The 22271-nt window shown below is 40.7% G+C and overlaps 1 protein-coding gene across 3 annotated transcripts in view; it reads left to right on the top strand.

Moving 5' to 3' along the window:
- PEPD (peptidase D) overlaps positions 1-22271 on the top strand; it is a 144811-nt gene that overhangs the window by 111879 nt on the left and 10661 nt on the right. For all 3 annotated transcript variants that reach the window (XM_039558165.1, XM_010396477.3, XM_039558166.1), the window contains one exon: positions 12992-13176. In XM_039558165.1, coding sequence (XP_039414099.1) covers positions 12992-13176 — 185 coding nt within the window. The remainder of the gene's footprint in view (positions 1-12991; positions 13177-22271) is intronic.

A 22271-nucleotide genomic window follows, 5' to 3' on the forward strand; every position in this document is an offset into this window, starting at 1 on the left:
GCTTGTTTTCAGCTTTTGTAACAGATGGAAGAGGAGTTATATAAGGAACAGGTATCTTCAGTGGTTTATCAGGAGCTGTGCTTGCCTTGGAGGTTAGAGTCTTCTGGAAGCAAGGTAGCCCTAGAAGTAAATGAACTTGGGGCTTCCTGTGATTTGCATCTTGTAGTTGGTGGGAAGCTTTGCTTGGTCTGGTGGAAGCTTTTCCGCTGGTACTTCTGAGGTTCTCCTCCATGTGAATTCTCCTGTCTGTAGTAACACATGAATGGATGTTGCACTTCTGTTTGCCTGAGGTCTTCTGTCCTTTAGCCAGCTGCCTACATTGCGAAACATAGCCCTGGGTCTGTTCCTCTGGTGAGTGTCATAGAAATTTTCTTAAAATTTTTGAAGATTTTACTGTAGGACTGGAATAGGCAGCATCATCAAAAAGGCCTTGGTACTACTGAGGTCCTGTGCAAAGGAGTAGATGTTCATGTAGCTAAAGGACTGAACCATGACACGCCAGCACCAAGGGTGCAAGCAAAGCTCACACAGACAGTGTCAGTTGATATTGCTCAACTCTGGAGTCCCTGATGCTATAACCATAAAATTACTGCTTTTAGTGTAGCTCTCTCTCACCCCTGTAATTGCCCAGGCTTAAAAAGGCAAACTGTGGTGGAAAAAAAGTATTGTGTAGCACATCCTCAGTAGGCATAAGGCTGCAGAGTGCAGTGGTTAAGGCTGGGTGCAAGGTCTCAGCTCTGCTGTCTGTAGCACCTCCAGTGGACACCTCTCATGGTAGCAGTTGAAAGCCTGAACTGCAGGAGTAGATTAGACTCTTTTGTGGGCAAGTTGGACAGGTCTGTTGATAGTGGAAAGATCTGAAGGATTAGTAAGTGCATATGTGCATGGTTCTCAAATCTGTCTCACTCCATTCTTTATCCTAGTTGCATAAGTTAGATCCAGTGTCAATGTGTTAGCTTTATCCATCATTTGTCACTGGTTACACCTGGGAGACCAGTATTGTATGCTCTTTGGAATTAATATCAATCTGTTTTTAAAAAAGTGTGAGATAATTTGTTTTGCTCTAAGTCCCTCTCTGAAATACGAAGAAAACAATTTGTTGAAGAAACATGATCTAACTTTTAAGTTAACCCTGCCCTGAGCCAGGGTTTGGTACCCTCCTGGTATCCCTCCTAACCTGCATCACTCCATGCTGAGTTGTGAAACATGCACATGGAAGTGCTGGTGATAGAGGCAGAGGAGATGCTGATGAGGAGCAGTGCCCGTGTGCCCAGCTCGGGCTCTGCCCAGGGCACGTAGTGCTGCCAGCCCCCAGGGAGTGCTGTGCTGGGCTGGCTCTGGGTGAAGTGCAATCATTCATAGCCCAGCTCCAGGCACTGTGTTCTTGGACCAGTATGTTTCTGTCAGTGATACATACGAGTCCAATAGTGTTGGGGAAGTTTCTGTGGAGTGGCTTCTCTTTGATTATTCAGCAAATGACAGTGTATTTATACCATGTGCAGCCTCTCAAGTGATTTCTGCTATTTATTGTTCAGGTTATCTTAAGCATTTAGAGAATAGTAATAATTTCAGTTCTATAAATGGAATTCCTAGTTGATGAGGACAGCCTGGTTGCTACATATAGAAAGTTTCTACGTAGAGTTTCTGTTTGTAGAAACATTGAATTTTCTGGAATATATTAAGTTGCTACTGTGTTGAGAAGAACTAAAAAGGAAGTATGCCTACTTCTCAGCTTTGCAATTAGAACTATTCTGGATTAATGTGCTAGAGCATAAACAGAGTCTTTAAGATTAATGAGCTAAATATTGGAGCAATCACATACTTTCTGTCTTCATCCTTTTGCAATTGCATGCTGAGACCTCCAAGCATTACTCTCTGTCTTCTCTGTAGACTAAAGGAAAATCACAGGAGAAGGGGAAGGAAGGGAGCTGGTTGTGCTCAGCATGCCTGGTACTACTGCAAAAGCTATGTTTTAAAAAAATAACAGGAAAAACTTTTTTTCAGTCTTGTAAGTTATATACATTAATATTTGGGATGCAAGGAAAAAGGAATTAAAACACCTCGCTCTGTAAGGTCTATTGTCCTAAATTCCAGTTTCAAAAAAGATCTCCTTGTCTAGCAAACTGCTCCCAAGGAACAGTTGAGTAAGGCTAGGTTGGCAGTCACTCAAGTCCCTATCTCTACATTTTTATGATTTGAAAAGCTTGTGTATACAGAGTCCCCATTGAATCAAAATTGCATTCAGACATTATCTATGCAGCTGGGAATATTTGCTGATTGATGTTTGTTTGTTTCAATAAGAAGAAAAGTAAAAATTAGTTCCAAATATGCACAGAAGTTGTTGTTCATCACGTCAGTTTATGTGCAGTGTGAATTCCTCCTCAGGATACTGACATTACCGCAGGGTTTCCCTGTAGAATTTGTATCTCTGCATTTTTTCAAGCTGGAGCTTATCTTATATACATATCCCCAAGTTCTGCATTTTACTGTCCAAGACAGTGAGTGTTGTCTTGCCTCTAGCGTTCAGGCCTTGCTTTTCCAAAAAATGTTTTTGAGGAACATCTTGAAAATCTCCGTCCCAGGGCTAACATCTCTGATAACACAAGATGGAGGTTCCTCCATTTTAGGACTGGAAGATTGCTTGGGTATGGTTTTCCCAGAAATCCATTTTCACTTAAAGACGTGGGTTCTTTAAGCTCTTAAATCTTGTCTTCCAGGATCAAAGATCAGACTTTGCAGATTTCATTGATGCCAGGATTGCCTTATAATCTTTGACCAAGAAAGTGCAGTCAGGTATACTTCAAGTACAGTACAAATATTTTAGGCAAAGAAGTAGACCCACATGCCGAGCAAATAAAAAAGATCCTTTTATTGATCATTTAGATAGCAGCTGATCCTCAGAGCCTAACAGAAATGGGTACCCTTTTGCTGTAGATGCTAAATAAATGCAAAGAAGTAAGTAGTTCCCAAAAGACTCGGGTATTTTGGGATAGAGAGGCCAAGGGGAGCAGGCTGGAACAGCCAGTGAGCACAGGCCAGCAGTGTCTGGCTTGGAGTTCAGAAAGTTCTCTGTAGCTGATGGTCCCTCCTCTGTCTTTGCTCCAGGTGCCTCACTGGGTCAAGTCTTGCATTTTGCAGTTGAGAATAGGTGTTTGAAGGTGTTTCTCTAATGTTAGGAGCAACCCTTCCACTCTGTCATTTCTTTCTCATCTTCAGACAATTTTGAAATGAACAATTTGAGATACAGAATGATTCGGGGGGGCGTCCTTCTGTAGGTCTGACTTTGAGGACTTCCTTTGACGACCAGCAGAAGCAGTCCTTGGGAGATCTCTAGGATGGAAGGTCACAGGTGCACGTGAGCCACCTGCCATAGGCAGCCTGGAAACCAGGCTCAGTGTGTTACTGTGGCTGACTGCTGCATCCTGCCGGGAGTTTGAGTGTTGGCCACTCCTGGTTTCGCCTTGGTACAAGAGGACATGTATTTGTAGATGCAGGATGCAGAACAAAGTTAATCTCCTGTGGTCTTTGTCCTCTGGGCAGGTGTAACTGCACAAGAGTTGAGCTGCTCTGTGAAACTCTGACCACTTTTTGTGCATTTCTCCTGATTTCTTCAGGTTTTCTTTAGTGGTGTAACTTCTTAACTGCTTTGCAATGGGGGTGTTGTCTTAGCTAGTTTTCCAGTGTACAGCCTTCCAAGGAATGCTGTGACTTAGAAGGACAAAACAAAGAAGCCACTTTATTTTCTGATGTTTTGCCTCCTCCCTGTTTGCCTGATGCTAAAGGATTGAAGTAGTAAAGCTGATGGGGGTAGAGCAGTAAGCCCAGGGACTTCAGAGGGTGAATGGTCTGTATTTTAGTATAGCAGAAAGTAGATTTTGGATGGTGTGTCCTCCTTTGTTACCTAAATATTGAGGCACAGTTCTTTCAGTGAGACTTTCAAGGGTAGGTAGGTTTAGTGAACCACTACCAGTTTCATAAATAACCTATTTCGACAACAAAAAATGCTGATTTGAATTCAAAGTGGGGGTATGATTCCCTGTTCTATTTTCTAGTAAAATGCCTCTAACAAAGAAAGAATAGTGGAGAATCTAGCTCAGGTAGAATAGTACCAAGACCAAAGATTAAAATAACTCAATTGAAGCACTGTTTAATTGAAAATGAATAGCTAGGCATAGCTATTTGGCATAGCAGATCATATTACCAGCAGGTGTTTCTGTTATTAAGTTGAGCACTTGTGCTTAGTAACATATGCAAATTCAAAATTTGCAGCTTCACAGATGACTACTTCTTTTTGTCCACAGCAGTTCTATAACTTCTTTACAATTCAGATTTATTTTTGGTTTTTTAATACTGCTTTAGAGTAATTGGCACTGTATCCAACTTGGATTGAAATCTATTACACCTGAAGAAAATAACTGTAATTGTTACTAATATTTATCCTCCCAAGTACAAGGTTCTTACTCACATACAATGGGTGTTTTTTGCATGGAAGTCATTTTGAGTTTTATTTCGTGTAGTCCAGAGTTGTGCTTAGTAGAACACCATGTGGTCATGCTTCTCTGTTGTGCTGTATAAAAACAGCTGATTTTGGTGAATTTTTAAAAAGAAAGTAAACTGGAATTTTTGACAATAGCACAACAGGGAAGGGTATGAGAGCACAATCTGTTTTACAGTTTGTATAATTTCAAGGTGCCCATATGAATTATTCCCATTCAGATTGTCATATTTTAGTCAAAGCACTGCTGATCATTATTAATCTGCTGTAATATCTGCAGCAAAACAATTCTTCTCAGAAATAAAACACTAATGACAGAGGTTGAAGATTTTATGCCAGTTCCTCTGAAGAACAAATGCTTTTGGAGCACGTTGTAATCAATACTTGATATTCACAAATCTTGCTGAATGACACCGCAGTATTATTCCCCCCCCCTTGCAGTTCAGAATGTGTTATTGTGTTGACAGACAGATTGGAAAGTAAATCTTGCCAATGTATGTTTTTAAAAGCTATTTGTAGTCTGCTCTCTCTCTTCTCTATTGAATGGAGTTGGCTCTACTTTTTTGCTGGCATTAATGTTCATCAATTAATGAACAAACAATAAATTCAACAAAAAATACTCTCTGGGCTGGACCCAGCAAAGGTAGCACAGCCTTCTGTGGTAATAATTCTGGTTTTGTCAGTATACATGGTTAAGGCATTGCTACTACTTAGGAAATAAAAGCAGAAGGCACTAAAGGATGCATAGACAATACTGACAATCAAGTCGGAATTCTTGATTCTTTCAAGATACTAAATAAAAATGGTGTGATTGATTACTGGAGCTCTCATTATTGGTCACGTAACCTAACCTTGTCCAGCACAGCCACAACCTACGGCAAGAGGGGGAAGAAAAGGGAGTATTTTCTGCCAGCTTCAGTAGATCCTGCAGGCCCTCTGTGAAAGCAGCAATCTGTTGAAGTGTGAGATCTCTGACTGCAAACCTGTGGGCTGCTCTTCCTGCTGTGGCAGATGGGAGCTGCCCTACAGACAGTGACCACTGCAGCATTCAGAGGCCTAAAATAATGCTGAGTTACTCCCAAGGGTATAAAAACAGGCACTTCTGAACTGTTGGGTCTTTCTGCCCTGAAGTCCCTCTCATCTCAAGATACCTGAGCAGCATCTGCAGGAGCTGCCATGGTTCAGGGGCAAACCTGAGGCTTTCCAGCTCGGCTTAACATGTGGATTTTTTCACTACTTTCAGGGATTCTTCAAAGGTGTGGCTTGCACAAGCAAATACATTTAGATATCTTTACAGACTCAGCCTAAATTGGCTGCAGGTTTTTTAGCCTTTCTTTACTGAATGGGTTTTGGTTTAAGGTGCTTTTTTTAATCCTTTTTTCCTAATTGTAACACACTGTATATTGTAACATTGTACAATTCTGGTTTTAGTAGTAACTTTGGGGGAATAAGTTGCCTGTACCTCCTCTGATTTTTAGTACCTGCACTGATTTTCTCGCTGCTCAGTGTTCAGGAATTGTGCTTGTTATACATTGTAATTTGAGTTGAAGTGCAAAGTTCACAAGTCCTTCAATCTTGACACTGCATCAGCTGTAGCTGTCAGAGTGCAAACCTGCTAGACATACATTATGCTGTTTGCCCCGAGTCTTATCTAAACAGAGTCTTTTCTGAGCTTCAAAGTTTGGTAAGTTTCCACACCGCAATCACTCCCTCCAAGCACTTCCTTCATTCTGCCAATCCTTTTCCCTTTTTCCTCTTCAACATACACCTCTTTGGAGGGAACATGCTGTAAAATCCACAGTGTCTGCCAGCACTGCTCAGTCCCAGTACTGCATCCAGACATGGAAAAAATCTCTGCTCTTGCTCCACATCTGCATCTATTCAGATTGCTTTTCTTAATGTTTCTGCATGGCAAAATGTTATCCTCTTGTTGCTTCTGATGTGTGACAGCTCATCTTGTGCAGGGTTTATAACTGGAAGGATGGACTGCTGAAAACCTCCATCATACTGATGCAAAAGGAATGTCACAGTACAGCTGAATAGCGCAATGCTGGTCAGCCTTTCGAAGTCCAAATTTCAGAGATGATGAGGAGCAATCTCTGTTTCCCTGCAGTAGCTCCCATCCCTGTAAGGCAGGTGCAGTAGAGGGATGACTATTGAAGGAGTTCGCCCTGGTTTGGAGCTGTGGCACCGGGACTCAAGGCCCAGGGCAGGGTCAGGTCTAGTAATCCCCGCAGTCCGAACTGTGGGTATTTGCAGGTGTGACACAGCAGCAAATTCTGGCTAGTTCCCTTTTGGGATGGGAAGTTTAACAGGCTCTCCTCATCGTATGGCAGCCAGTTTGTAGTCATGCCACAGCTGTAAAATCCAGTCTAAAACTGCATGCCTGAATTAGGCATCCGTGTGGCTGTGTAATGCTCACCCTGTGAGCCATGTACACAGTGTATGAAGCTTTGAACAGCTTCACTGTGGCCCAAACATTGCCAGTGTTAGAGTACAGCATTTGGGAGTTTTGCCCCATGGCAGAGTTCACTTACCTGGTGCTGCAAGACACCAAGTTCAAAAACAGAGCAGCTACTGAGTATTTAATGTACTGGGCCAAAAAGAAAGCATGAAAATCACAAATACAACTGTTTTTCTAGCACCCAAGTGAAGAGGGAAAAGATAATTGGTTTTAGTATTTAAATTATGTTTTGGTTTGTTTTTTAAACTGGGTCTGATTGGAATTTCTAAAGACCTATTGTTTTATGTCTGATATGGTCACTGCCAGTTGGCAGATTTTAATCTGTTCCAGTGGGTTGCTGGCTGGACTGGGATTGTGTGTTCTGTCTGCATTTCAGTGGCACTGCCAGGGGACATTGGGCCTTTTGCCCTTGTCTGTGGACACTTGGAAATTAAATGTAACTTAACCTTAGCACAATTTGGGGAGAAGTTACTACAACCTTGCCATACTCCTTTTTTTAGTAAGATTGTGACATCTGTGTTGGCAAAAAACCCCCACCCTACAACAACAAAAAAACCCCTGTTAAATCATTTGTGGTTTAATCATTGTCACATTACAACCACAAAGTACCCTAAGTAGTGGCCAAAAAAATCCTGTTAGGCCTTTTCAGAGTACTTTCTGACCAAAGTGGCTAAATACCACGCAGTAATTCTAAATTATTTTTGTATGCTGTTTCTACTTTATGTTCTCAAATGGCTTCTAATAAAAGTTCAGATAATAATCACTGAGATAAAAATACCAGTGAGTTAACAGCAACTGAGGAACAGTTTATAGTGTGATGTGTTACAGCAACTCGACTTTTTAATTCCACTGTTTAAAAATTTATGGTATGTTCATCAGAGATAGGAATGCTTTTGATTTCTGGTTTCACTAGAAGCATTTCTTTTTGGGGTTGAGGCAAAGAGGGCACAAAAACTCCTCCATTGGTGTGATCAAAGAGGTCACAGATTATTGCAGAGATCCTTATATGATGTTCCAGAGTCCTTAAACCTGGTGTTTTATCTGAAATCTTGTGGGGTTTGGCAAACAGATAATCAGAGAGGAAATATTTTCAAGGAAATAAAATAATACTAGTTTTGTCTTTTTCCTTTCTTTCACAGTACTATCTAAGAGTATCAGATAACATTTAGCTTTATGGGGATACATTTAAAAAAAAACCTTTTGGCAAACTTAATGCATTAAGTTTGCCATTTTTAAGTGGTACCTCACACCTCCACTATACTGTTTGCATGGTGTCTGTAAACTAATAACCTCCCTAGTTTTCTGTTGTTTAATTAATCCATGATCTGTTTTATTTCATTATGAGACATCTCCAGTGTCTGGTTGCTGCTGTGTAGTTCATTCACTCTGTATCTCAAGGAATCTCAAGTGCTTTGCTTGCTGTAAAAGGTGGGTTTTGACCTGACCTCTCTCCTGAGCACGTGCTGCATGGCAGGTAACGAATCACAGCCTAATGAGCCCTGGGAACCGAGCTTTCCTGGGGAGCCAGTCACTGGCCCAGTGACCTGTATTACCCAGTATCTCATTTGGCAGAGAATTAAGAAGGGAGCAGACACCTCATCAGCAGATTTTCCTGAGTACAGACTCATTTTGGTACAAGCTGTCAAAGTCCAAGGACCCTCCAATCTGTCTTTTTAAACCTCAGTCAGTGGACTATAATTGGTTTCTAAATTGGCTTAAAGATAATAACAGAACTAACCTTTCTACACAAAAAGCACATCTGCAACTATCATAAAAGTTCTTACACAAAAAGCATGTCTGCAACTATGATAAACTTCACCAAAGCTTAAAAATAATAGTCCTGAATAATACATGAGTCAAACATCCTGGTGAGTGATTGGTGGTGGAATGTTAGTGCCAGCCCATGTTGCAGAACAGTGAGCCACTGAAGTAACTCACACACCTGATGGTGGAGGCACTTTTGTGTAAGTTGTTGTTGTGGGGTTTAGTTGGATTTTAACTGCTTTTTCTCCCTACAAGAATGCTCATCTGGTGTTTGACTCCTCCTGTCAGCTTGCGGCAGGGCACAGAGCTCTCTGACGGGCCCCCAGTAACCCAAAAGCTGAAGTGCCTGAACATTAAGTAGCCTCCATGAATTAAGGATTCTTGTACAAAATGTTGTTCATTCAGCACGATTTAGCCAGTGTTCTTTTTCTTCACATCTGCAAGTCTGCAGTCTGTTGGGCAGATTGTTCCATGGCTGCCCTTCTTTGTTACTGTTTTCTTTAACATGCTAAAGCTGTGCACACATAGGTGTGTGCATAGAGATCTGAGCAGAATACAGACACCTCTGGGCTTTAACAGAGGGACTCACATATTCTTACTGCAGGTCCTTGTGGCATTTCCAGATTGTTGAGTTGTACATCATGTGAGAATACAAAAAAATTCTGTTCATGGCTTCTTTTCAAAGAAGCTGTCAGCTCTGATACTTAATTTTTCCTCCTTTCTCTGCTTTTTGCAATTATTGGAAGTTCAGTATCTACAAAGGAAAATTAGACTATCAGAATTTAAGGACTTCTGTTCTTTAAGTGTACTTACTAGTTATCTAAATGATACTTGAGTGCAGGCATGCCAGTCAGTCCCAGAGGCAGCTGGGCTTGCATAGACCATTGTATTATAAAGATTTCACTTGCCAGATAAAACTAATACAATTTTAGTTTTAAAATAACTTTAAAGCATCGGATATTTCTGTTTACTCTATAATAAATGTATACAACATATGAATATACTTTTGTATAAAATGGACAAAGACGTCTTCCTTTTTTCAGTGGATTTTCTTTTCTATACTTCTAAATAGTTTCCTTAGTACTGTAAAATAGTTTTTTCTCTTCACAAATGTAATGGTTTTAATATTATAAGGGTAGTAGGAAATGTTTGAAGATTTGGATTTAGATCCTCTTTCTTTGTCAAATCACCTGTTTAAGAAACCGATAGAAATCTGTTTGGACCTTATTATTAAACTTTATTCTTAACATGATGGGAATCCTCTCATATCAAACAAGACAAGGATATCACCATTTTGTAAGTGAAGACCAGAAAAATCACTCCACTTAATTCACTGTCTGTAGTCAGCTCAAAATAGCTTCCTATTTTGTCTTAGCACTCAAATAATAGTCTGTGTATGAGTGTTTCATCCAGGGCTTGTAGGTTAAGTGTCTTGGAGGGGGTGGCCTAATGCCACCACCTCATAGTCAGAATAAAGCGTGAAGCCAGACAGTAGAATAGAAAGTGCAATCTATCTATAAACCCTTTGCTTTTTAATTAAGACTGTTTGGATACCTATTTATTTGTAAACCAAGATTTGTATTATTTAGCAGGGTGCCTCCAGCAGAAGCTTAATTTCCCTCTGCCCAGAGCTGCTGCAGTGCTGTCTGCAGCTCCAGCAGCATATGGGAGACAACTGGAGCTGACATATTTCATATCTCTAGCAAAGCTCATGGCACTGGCTAGGTAGTAAAAGAGTGGTCCAGAGTAATTTTGTTGGGCTCTGTCTGAAGCGCTGCCCTAGCTCCAAAAGAGAGCCCAAAGCTGCAGATTTTCCATCCAGCCTCATTATTTATTTCACAGTAGAGTTTTTTGTTGTCCTCAGTCTCTAACGAAAACAGGTAAGATGAATAAAAACCAAAACAGATGGGGAATGAAGAGTCCTGGGCAGAAGGAGAAGAGAAGTCGTTGCACTTTAAGTCAATGAGAGAAAAAGAAAAAGGTAGGGACAAGGGAAGAAGGAGTTCTAATGGATTTGCTCAGTGCCTAGAAATACTCAGGATTTACAACCATGGCAGTCTTTTCAGTTAGGGCAATATTGTCATTAATTTGCTCTGTTAAACTTCTGCAGACGAACAGATATGTGGTTCTGGTGTTTTTATTTCTGATCAATTTGATATTTGTATCTCCTTTTGTATCTCTTCCTTAGTTCGATAAAAGTGCCTGTGTCTCTTTAAGTGGAGCCTGTGGGCTTGGGTTGAGACCAGCAGTACCAGCAGAGCTGCAGAGGGAAGCTGAGCTGCAAACAGCAGACACCTCAGCTCCATTTCTCTCACACAACTCATCTTAGCTTGATCCAGTGCATCCAGGACATGGTTGTGCTTCCAGCCATGGGGTTCTCACCTTCATTTATAACAAGGGAGGGTGAGACTTCAAATAGTTGACCAGGGTCAGATGTTGTTACATGTGGCTTTGCAGTTACGGGGCTGGAAATAGGTGACCTGTAGTGATACTCAGCTAAGAAATCATGGGAGAGATCTTGAAAGAACATCTAGTGGCCTCAGAAAGAAGATTGAAGACTTTTAGAGAGGTTGGAGTTAGCTGCAAACTGCAAAAGCTGAACCTCGACTTAGATATAGAAATTCTGTATTCCCACAACTATAAAATAAGCAGGAAAGCAACTGTGATTCAGTAATACTTCTATGATATGTTTAATATTGATGTGATGGATTGTAGTGATTCCAATTTATCATACAATAGAGTGGAGCCTAATGTGAGAGAGCTGTGAAACACAGGTGAACCTAGAGAAGTGAAAATTGCAATACAATCAATATTCAGAAAGAGAAACAATTACAGAGTATGTTGAACAGTTGTCAAAGAAGAGCTGGTTATAGTTGTATTGGTTCTTACTGAATGAAAAACATAAGTTCATTTTTAAAGTAGGGAAACCATAAAAATAGCACATTTTGAGCAGGAAGGCTGCACACATTTTATGGGTGAGCATCACTCACTTGGGCATTGTTGGCCTTTGTGAGGAAGTAGCAACCAAGGGTTTGTGTTTGCCTGTCCTCTGTCTTGTGGCCTTGCTTGGCAGGCACAAGGCTGCAGGTTTGATCCCAGAGTGATCTGAGGGGAAAGGAGGCTGCCTGCTCACTGATCACATGCTCAGCTGCTTCCCAGCCAGTGCTCATGGGAGCATAAAGGTGCCTGGGTTTGTGAGCTGAGAGTGTGCAGGACAGAGCAGCCACTTGCTGCTCAGTTTGATTCTGATCTTTGTATCAGCGTCATAGAACACAGCTGAGTGCTTTATTCAAGCACACCCATAGGATGATTTTATTTCAGTCTTTGAAGCCTCAGTATTTTCAGCAAAAAGTGATAATGTAATTAAATATGACATCTATGTTCACAAGACCCTAGAGCTGCATGTTAAAGCAAACGGAACTTGGTGGGAGTTTGGCCTTAAAAATTGCTCATTTTTTATTTGCTTAATCATGCCAAAATTGAACAAGGAAAATATTCTTCAACTGTACCTTAGCCCTAGTTGTCTTGACTCTGCAACTGCTGCTCTGTTGATGATGACTCAATGCCATGGTTGATCTAATTAAGACAGTACTTTGTTACTAACAAAAGAGCTGCTTTCTTCCTCCCTCCTCTCCCCAGCAGTTTGTCAAACAAAATTGTATCCTATACCAAAATAATAGCAATCTAATGTATCCTGGCACTCTGTCTCTAGTCAAACAACAGTATTTTGTAATGCTGTTTTAATACATGTATTAGAGGAGTCGTGTTTTACACAGCCTATTAGCACAAGGGAATCATTAATTTCTGGAGAGTGTCTTTGCCAGGAAGATGCAGGCTTTAAATCTTCAATGTACGTAGAAAAGTACTGTCCGTGTCAGATGTTCTAAATGGGTATGATCATTCTTGAAAATAATAGGATAGTAATAGTCTATGCTCTGCATTTTAAATAACTGCAATCTACAGTTGACATTCTTAGAGGAGACTCACTGATGCATTTACATCTGGGTGAGCATGCTTAGATACATTGTATTAACATCTTTTTCTGGATTTTAAGGTGCTGCTGTTTCTCTTGTTTGTAGTTTTCTGTATTTCACAGGTCTGTTAAAATAGTTTCATCTTGGTTAAAGTGTTTTGTGAAAATGTAGTTGCTCTTTCCACCTTTGTTTTTTACATAAACAAAGGCACATATGTTACATCTGTTTTTTGAAAGTTGTTGTTAAAAAACTTTTAGCAATAGTTAACTCAGCTGCCTGTTTCTGCTCTCTAAGGGGTCGCCTGGCCTGATATGCACCGTCTGGCTGACAGAGTCCATCTGGAGGAGCTGACTAGAATTGGCATTCTGAAAGGCAATGTGGATGACATGGTGAAGGTTCATCTGGGTGCAATATTTATGCCACACGGACTTGGACATCTACTTGGAATCGATGTGCATGATGTTGGAGGCTACCCAGAGGTTAGTGTTAGTCCTTTCTCAACTCCTCTGCAGATTAACCCCCTCAATTCAATCAGCATTGCTCATACTTTACGTGTGGTTACCCAATTGCATCTTCTCAGAGGTAGAGCAGATGTGCATTTAAGTGTCTCCTTTTTTTCAAGATGTGGTATTGTATGCAGTTTACTCTAAGGAAATGTGTTAGTTTATTGAAACATAAATTGTTTATGGGAAGAAGTCAACTGATGGCACTCTTTGGGCATTCTTAATCTGTTCAATTTCTACATAGATTGTTTTGTTCCTCCTGAGTCACTGCTCTAACAGGTACCACCCAAGTACCCTGCACTGTGGCAGAGCATCTCAGTCTGCCTGAGTCCCGTATTGGCAAGATTCACCCGCTCCGTTCCAGATGTGAGGCAGCTGCAGGAGCCCCCTGCTTCACCTGGGCAGTGAATCCCAGTGGCTGTGTCATATGGAAACAAGCTGGCTCATAGCCCTGTCTTGAACTTTGATTCAGTGTCAGCCTGTGCACCAATGTAGATGCACTGTCCTGGAGTGAGAGCAGAAAGAAGAAAATCCATCAAGTCTTCCAGTCTTTGCAAATGTGAAAGCATAACCTCTTGTATCCAGAGTTTCTGCAGAAAACAGAGAAGGATTGTCTTTTTCCTTGAATTAATTTGGTGATTCATGACTGTGATCTGAAAGTAGAAAAGGTAAAATTCTGTAACCAATTAACAGCAGCAGGTTTGCAATGATACCTAAAGGAATAAAATCTCTAAGGTGAATTGTATTTAAGGTTTGAATAAAGAAAGTTTACAGCAGCTTCAGAAGGATTTCAGAAGGATTTTGTGTTAGGCTGTGGTTATTTGAGGCTAACTGTTCAAGGGTTTTCAGTAATACAGTACAAAAATGGATCATTTGTCTTGTCTCACATGTAAGCTATTCTTTTGCAAGAATCTGCAAAAGAAACTAGGAACTTTATAGGTAAGGTTTAAGCATATTTTGGTGCTTGCTTCTGTTGGGTGACCAGACTACATAACAGCTGCTATTGCTGCTTCACTTTTGCAGGCAGGGGAGAAACAGTATATAGTACATTCACAGTATAATTATAGTGGAGACACAGTATTGTGATAATGACTTATTAGCATCAGCTAATAAACGTACATGTAGTAAGAATGAAACAAAAATCAAAAGCAGTCCTATTCTGATTTTAAGGTTTCTGCACTAGCTGGTACAGAAAGGATGGATGCTTGTCCCTTTGTTCCTCCCAGGTGCATTCTCTCTGTGTACAAATAGAGACATTCAGCAAAGCACAAGGACAGTGGTTACTTGGAGAGTTCATAAACCTCAAAATCCAGGACCCTGCTGTTGCATGCCTTTGCTTAGATTGTTTTCACTTGTGTTGTGAATAACCTCTCTGAATTTGGTGGACTTAAAACCAGGAACATGTGTTCAAGACTTAGTAGGGTAAAGAGATAACTGAATTTTAGGAACAAGTGAGAAGAATTCTGAGAGTGCAAAGTACCCTTCTTGGTTTTGCTCAAAAACTGTATTCTTTGAGGTTAGAGCACGTACCTTACTGTCAAGGGAGATTTCTAGAACTGATTTTGTGTGAGTCTGGAGCAATGGATCCTGTTCACCTTCCATCTCTCAGCAGATTTCAGTAGTGTGGCATGGAAGCTGCAGAATCACTTTTTGACAGTAATTTTTGTTTTCATATGACTGAATTTATAATTGTTATTATATGGTATATTATATAATTTAAGGGTCATGTTTTGAAAGCAAACTGATCTGTCCACAGTTTTGAAAGAGCAGCCTGTTACAGATAAAAATGGATATAGGGATTGTATTGTCAAATGAGTTAGGCTCTCCAGTTTTGTACTTACTGTATGTAAAAATGCCAGAGCTCTACACAGGGTTTTATACCTGCAAATATTAAAATTATTTGTTTGTGTTGGCGTGCAACTGCATTCTTACATGAAGCATGTTTGCATGGCTAATTTACTTTCAAAATCCAATCCTAAATAGCAAATTCCTTGGATATGAAGCATGAATGAAAGCTCACAAACAAACAGCTAATGTTCTGTATTTGCATATAGAAGTGCACATAGATAGGTGTATGGCATCACCTTAGTTGGAAAAATTACCAGTTCTGGGTTTTGCGGAAGAGCAACCCCGTTAAACTCTGTGCAGCATTAATTTCACCTCTGGTAGACCCAATTTCACTTCTCTCTGACCCAAAGCAGGAAGCCCTTTGACTGAGGTGAGGTATCTGGGTGGGGGAGCTCCCAGTGGTGGGAAGGACGCACCAGGAGCCTGTCAGGGGGCTGGACTTCACCAGGCTTCTCTGGGCTTGAAGCCCTCATGGGAGGGCTGGTCCCTGCCCACGGCAGGGGAGCTGTGCAAGGATGCAGGGGATGTGGTTCTGCCCAAGTTAATCTAAACATGAGCAAATGAGCACCTTTCCTGCAAGTGGGAGACGTGTCTGTGTTAAATGGAAGAAGGCTTGTTATCCACGCCTCACTGTTCAATGGAAAAACACATTTTGAAGACATCTAGTACACTCTGGAGTGATTTGTGGTGCATTTTAAATGTTTACCAGCTAGCGAGATCTTCACAAAGATTTTTCTAAAGCCATTTTGATGTTTATTGTACACTGAGCCCATGCCTGTAGTATCATGTTCTTTTTTCTAGCTGGTTAAAAAGCAACTTCTTTGCTTTTGGCCAAGGGAATTTTTGGGAGTATTACAAACGATTTTTTAAAAATAAAAACTTTCCAAGTGGATATTATTCCATTATTTTCCTCAAGTGTAAACAGTTGCATTTGAAATAATACAATAAACGTTAATTTCCTAATTTTTATCCATCAGAAAGTTTTGTGTGTTCCAAAAAAACTATTTCCAGACATTGTTAGCTTAGATTAGTTATTCATTGGTAGCCAAAGATTTCTTTTTTCAAAATTGGCAATAATAAATTTTCATCTTTTCCAGTAAGCTGCTCTCACATGCAGCATTGAACAAGCACTTTCTTCTTTGAAAAATGTTGTAAATGCTTGCAGATTTTCTGCAAAGTATACTCTAGGATATTAGAAAATACAACATCTGCCTTCCTATTTTTTGCTGTGATAAAGAATAATTGGTTTTGGCCAGCAATGAATGTGTCTTGGCAACCTTATTTTAGGACAACATGTTCACAGTAGTGTAAGCACCAGTGTTTCCCATTGAAACATGCCAGTAAAGGTGCTGGTTTTCAGGAGTAGTGAGCAGTCAGGAGCTCCCTGGGGAGCCACGTCTCCTGCTGTGCACTGCGCTTCTCCTCCGGGGAACCGAGCATCGAGCGCCGCTTTGAAAATCCGTCTGCTTCTTCTGAGGGTCTGACTGCAGCTCAAGCAGTTCTGAAAATTCAGCCCCAGTGGTACTAATCACTTCAGAAAATCTGGCCCTCAGTCAGACAGAGCTTGCTTCAAAGGGTGAAAACCCCACTGGGCTTAGCTTCTGCTGTAAAATTTAATCATGGAGATGGTTTTCTCACATTCTTTCAGTTGTTTCTGGGTAAATTCAATATGGGATGTAAATGAGAGTTTGTGCCTGTTGCAGTGAAGAAAATATGGTAGGTGGTCCCAAATTTTCAGACCCTTAGGTAGATGAGGCTGAAGTTTTCATTTAAATCTAGGTTCCGTGTCTCTAGATGCTTGAGTTGATTCAATTTCATGCTATATTAATTGACTATAAGGCTCCAAAGAATGCTAAGTACATTTGATGACTTTCTATAATAATAAGCCAGTTAATTTAAGTTAGGTTAATAAGTACTGTGATTTTAGCATCTTATGAATTAAGAGTTTAATTTCATTTTGTCTTTTAAAATTATAAGATTTACCTTAGTTTAAATTTTTAATTCAATTCTCATGAAAAGCTGATCCTTTTGTTGCTATTCTGCATCACAAATTAAGTTTAGAGGTTTGTTTTAGTTACCCAGGTCCTTCCATCACTGCATGCTTGAGGAACAGCTCTGCTGTGCACAAGCTGTGTCTGGCTTTAACAGAAAGCTTGCTCCCAGATCCCAGACAACTGACTGGGAACTTAAGTCACCAAACGTACTGGAGAATACAGGAATAATCTTGTTCTGGCAAAAACTATTTTCCTTACGTATCCGACTTCATGCTGAAGCAGAGGATTTCATTTTTTTGTGGTTAGCATTGCAAATGATGCATTAATGTTTTTTCCTTTAAGAATCAGAGGATGAAGTGAATTTACCAAGAAGCCTAAAGCTGTTATGTAGGGCCCTGCTGATGCAAATTGCTTCACTTGCCATAACCTTGCAAAGCCTTGCTCCAGCTTTGTATACCCAGGACCTGCAAACATGAAACAACCTGTATGGAAGGCACTTAGAGTGCCTTTACTTTACATGGAGTAAAAAGGGCTTTTCATTAGTTTTAACTTTTGGTTTTGTTCTTGCAAGTGATTGTACACCTTGAGAAAAGATTAGGAGAAAAAAACCTACTGCTTCTGCTTCATGGGATCCCCTTGAATCCTTTTGTCTTTTTTTTTATTCTTTGAATTCCTGTATAGCAAAAACATACATACAGCCACTGAGCAGGCAGCATGCAAGAAGGAAACAGATGACTGAAAACTGCATTTCCATGCAGAGAAATCCATGGTGCTTATTGTTACCAGCTGGGTCGAACACCAACCAGGAGAGTTTCCTGTAGCCTAGGATTCTTCTGTGTGGTTTAAACACCTCCCAGAGTTAGGCTAATAGGTCTTCTCACGCTGCTGTGTCATCTTGTGTTCAGAAAAGTTGTGATCAGTTCCCAGCAGCTTTTTCCTGTGAGGACAGATGTTGGAGTCTGGGTGTTTATGGAAACTTAGGACTTGAGCAGAGGCGGAAGAGGAGAGAAGGCTCAGGTGCTGTGTCAGTGCAGTGCCATGAGGCAGACATGCCCTGTCATACCATGGAGTTCCCCTTCTCTGCTGAGAAAGAAAATGTTATGGACTTGAGGTTTTCAGTTGCTTGGTTTGGGTTTCGTTAGTTCTGTTTAATTTTTTTTGATGGAGATACTTGCTTATGTTTCTTTGACCTACTGAAGTTTGTTGCAAAAGACTTTGTGTGCTAACAAAGTTTTTTTATCTGATATTTATTTTCCAAATATTTCTGAAATTTTAGCAGCAGCTAATGGAGCTTGTGTGTTTTTGAACAATCCATTCTAGGTGCAGTATGAGAGAAAAACCAAAACAGTAGAGCTCTGCTTTCAATTACATGTAAAAAAGCAAGGTATCGTTGGTATACTTCAGGGTTTTTGCTATGCAATTTTCACTAATGGTATCTAAAGATCACAAAAGAAAAAGCCCTTTCATTTAAGACTATTGCCTGTGTCTGCTTTCTGTGTATCACAAGAAACCTGTTCATTAGATTTTAAACAGTGCTTGTCATTGGTTTCATTCTAAAACAGTGTTGTTGGTAGCTTTTGCAATTCTTTATCTCACTTCTTATAAAATTCTTATAAATTTCTTCTAAATATTCTCCTCATCTTCCAGGTTAATGCTGTAGTTGTCAACTTGGTCATTTTTACTATTTGCTATCTCTTCTTTTCTCAAACTTAGGTTTTAAGAAAAGAGAAAACTATAGTCCATATGTTTTGTTATTTCCATTATGATAGCACTGGAGCTTGGTAACATCAGAGGATCAGAAAGCAAAAATTATATGGGGAGTTCTGCTCAGAACCACACTGTAATGATGGATTGAAATTCAGCTCCAGCTGAATCATCATCAGGCAGCAGTGCCTCAAATAAGTGGCAGATGATTTTTTCTCATTCCCTGCAATAACAGGAAAATTATTAGGTAACTTAAACCTGATACCATAGTTAATACTTAGAAAAAGAAGAAAACACTTCAAGTGAAATAGCCAGTTAAACATCATCTGTCCTCTATTCCCCCAATATTAACTTCGAGCTGTGTCCCTAAAGCTCCAGCTAGTAATTAGATTCTCCTGCAGAAGTGGAAGCTTTGATTTGCAAATGCCTCGAGTGGTATGTGGTGCTTGGGGCATATTCTCCTGTAACCTGCTGCTGATTTCAAAGGCAGGACGGATAGCAGTTCCTTCAGGTGACTGCAGGCAGCTCAGGCTGCTGGGGAAAAGCAGGATAGATGGAATAAACTAATCTTCATTAGTAACACTCAGCAAGTGAAACAAGGGCTTAGAGAGAAGGGACCAGGAGACATGTGACATGGAATTCCAGACTTTTATTTTCTTAGCTGTACAGAGCTCTGTTCTTTTTACATTAAATGAGCTAATTAGAAGTTGGGTATATGCAGTGGGAGAATATAGAAAAGAGCTGAGATTTCACTGTGGTGCTTATTTCATGTTATCTAAATGTAATGTTAGTATTCTGATTAATGTAAATACTTGATTGCACTTAGCTTTGTAAAGTGGTTAGGACTTCACTGGACTGGGTATGTTCCAACTGGGGACAGTCTCAGGCTCCAAAAAGTTCTGTGATGATTTAGCTGTAAAAGAGTACGTGAAACTAGATTGTGTCACTAATGAGTCTTTTACTGTGGTTCAGTACTTGCAGTTATGAGTAGCTCAGGTGTTCTCTGCCATGGCTGGGGTTTGTTGCCGTTGCTGACTTAGGAAACTTTGGGATGATGCCAGCTTACAGCCCCTGGTTTTGGCGGGTAGGGTGCCCTTGCACCTCTCTGCACTTGTGCATCTCTAGCTGCTGCCATGGCCCTGTGGGTGAGCACCAGCCAGCACAGGGACATCACCTGTGGTTTTCTTCTGTCCTGATCCAAAGACAAACCCGGGATCAGGCCTGAGTGGGCCTGGAGCTATCTCTGCTTCTGATTGCTTTGCCTGATAGACAGTGCCTATGGAACAAGACCCAGCATGATACACATTGCAGTTCTTCCATGGAAAAAACAACAGATTAACCGTTGAGTTGCTTAGGAGCAAGCAGTAGTTCATCTTTATACTAAGATATTGTGGGGATATTGCAAATTCTAGTCTTCCAGAGCCCTTTTTCTGGGAAACAGGCAGATTTGCCTACTTCCTAATTCCCTGCTTACTCCAAAAATAGTAATATTTTGTATTATTGTACACTTAATTTGATCTTTTATTTTGCTTACATAGTAATAAAATCAGTTTACATAATAATTCTCTTGTTCCCTTGACAGTCCTTATTGCCTAGACATGCTGGGTTTTGTTACCTTAGATGAACCATTAATTGGAATCCAATGTTCTTGGCAGGACTACAGTCACAAATGACAGTATCATACATCTGTGCTTACTGAGGGAGGAACGTCTCAATTTTAAAATGTGAGCAGAACCTCCAAATAAAGTCAGTCTTAGAAAACAATTTCAGATATAGTCTGTTGTTGCAATATACAGGAGAATAAACAGTTACTCAAAATCTAATTTTCATAGAATGTAACTGCAAGTCTCTTTTTAGATGCCTAGGCATTAGTACTTTCTAGACTATTCTGTACACTTTTTGGGGGCCAGTTACCAGCTTTTACTTTCTCTCCGTGCAGCACTGTGACAAAGGTCCTGCTCAGTGGCCAGGCCTCCAGGATATAATGGTGATAGGAACAGGCAGCCACACAGCTGCTGTACCAGCGCTCACATTTTTACTCTTCGTTTCATCTGACTGCAAAACAACATCATGGTCACTGTTGAAAACAAAGCTTGAGTTGTTTAGCTGCGAGATGCAGGGAAGTTTTCCTCCTCGCAAGGAAGGAAATCCATTAATGGCAGAAGAGTCATACTAGGGATGACAGTGTGAGGCCTCCCTGTCAGGCTTTGCTCCCAATGGAGTTTGACTTGATGGAAAATGGCAAGTCTTGTTTCAGACCTGTCATCTTCTGTTTGGGGGTTGTGGTGTTTCAGTCATTAAAAGAAATCCTCAGTTTGTCCTACTTTTCATAACCAACCACAGCAGACTGAGAGCTGTTAGCCCCTGGACCTGATGGGTGTGGTGGCTACCGAGATGGTCATGAGTGCCTAGAGACCAGGTGTCACTTGGGATGCTGAAGCCATAGTCTGATGTATGTTTTAATCCAGCACTATTCTCAAAAGAAGGGATTTTGTCATCTACCCAGCTTGGTCACTGGCCCCTCTCTGCGTATTTCCTGTGCCAGCTCATTTTGTCCTTCAGCCTTGCAGCAAATTGGGTTGGGGCTGTCTGCTCAGAGTATGAGTGGCCACATACAAGCCATAGCCAGAACCTGTCTTTCTTATCCATTTCACACATCTCCTGGTGAACACCTTGCTCGTCTCTATTAAAAGGGACAAGCCCACCCATGGCTGCCCTGCTTGCTTTTCAGCTTTAGAAAGCTGAGCAGTGTTCCCCTTTCTTTGAAGGCTTTCGTGGGAGGGATATAGCTGCATCAGTACCCGCAGAATCCAAAGACCTGGAGATGAAACCTAGAGCCAGCACAACCCAGGACTGAGATAGGATGGGGTGAATATCAAAAAGAGTTTCCAAATTCCTTCCAGAGAAGTTAAAATTTTACTTTTGGGTGAGCAGCAATATTCAGGTGCCTCAGGGAGTCTCCCTGCATTGCTGAGAGACATTTCCAAATGTGGATCTTGGGTCTTGTTCCTGAGTCGCTGTTAGCTTCTTGAAGGAAGAACTAAAAGCAGGATCAGACTGCAAGCAGTCTAGACTAAATGCCTACCACTGCTTTAGCAGCCATACAGAGATAAATAAAGGCTTTATTGTCACACCTGGTGTGAAACACCATTTATTTTAAGTAAAGGAAAAAAAATAGGGATGCTGTGCCAGGGCTGCTTTCAGAGGATGTTTGCCATTGTTTTCCTCACTCTGTATTTGTCTTTCTAGCATCTGTCTTGGATTGACTGCCTGGGAAAAGGCATTTACAAGTAGAATTGAGAAGTGTACTTAAAAGCCAAATATGGGTTGTTTGTTGTAAAGTAGCCGATAGATAGTTGGCGAGGCACCAAAAGGTCCAGACACTAATCTAATTGTTTACAGCTCATGGAGAGATTAATCCACAAGATTGGATGCCCTCACTTCCTTTACACATTACAATGAATGTGTGAAATGCCAAACCCCAAGGGGCAGTATGAGAGAAAAAATGGCTCAATTTCAATGCAG

Source organism: Corvus cornix, chromosome 11 (assembly GCF_000738735.6).
Source record: "Corvus cornix cornix isolate S_Up_H32 chromosome 11, ASM73873v5, whole genome shotgun sequence".
Lineage (NCBI taxonomy): Eukaryota > Metazoa > Chordata > Aves > Passeriformes > Corvidae > Corvus > Corvus cornix.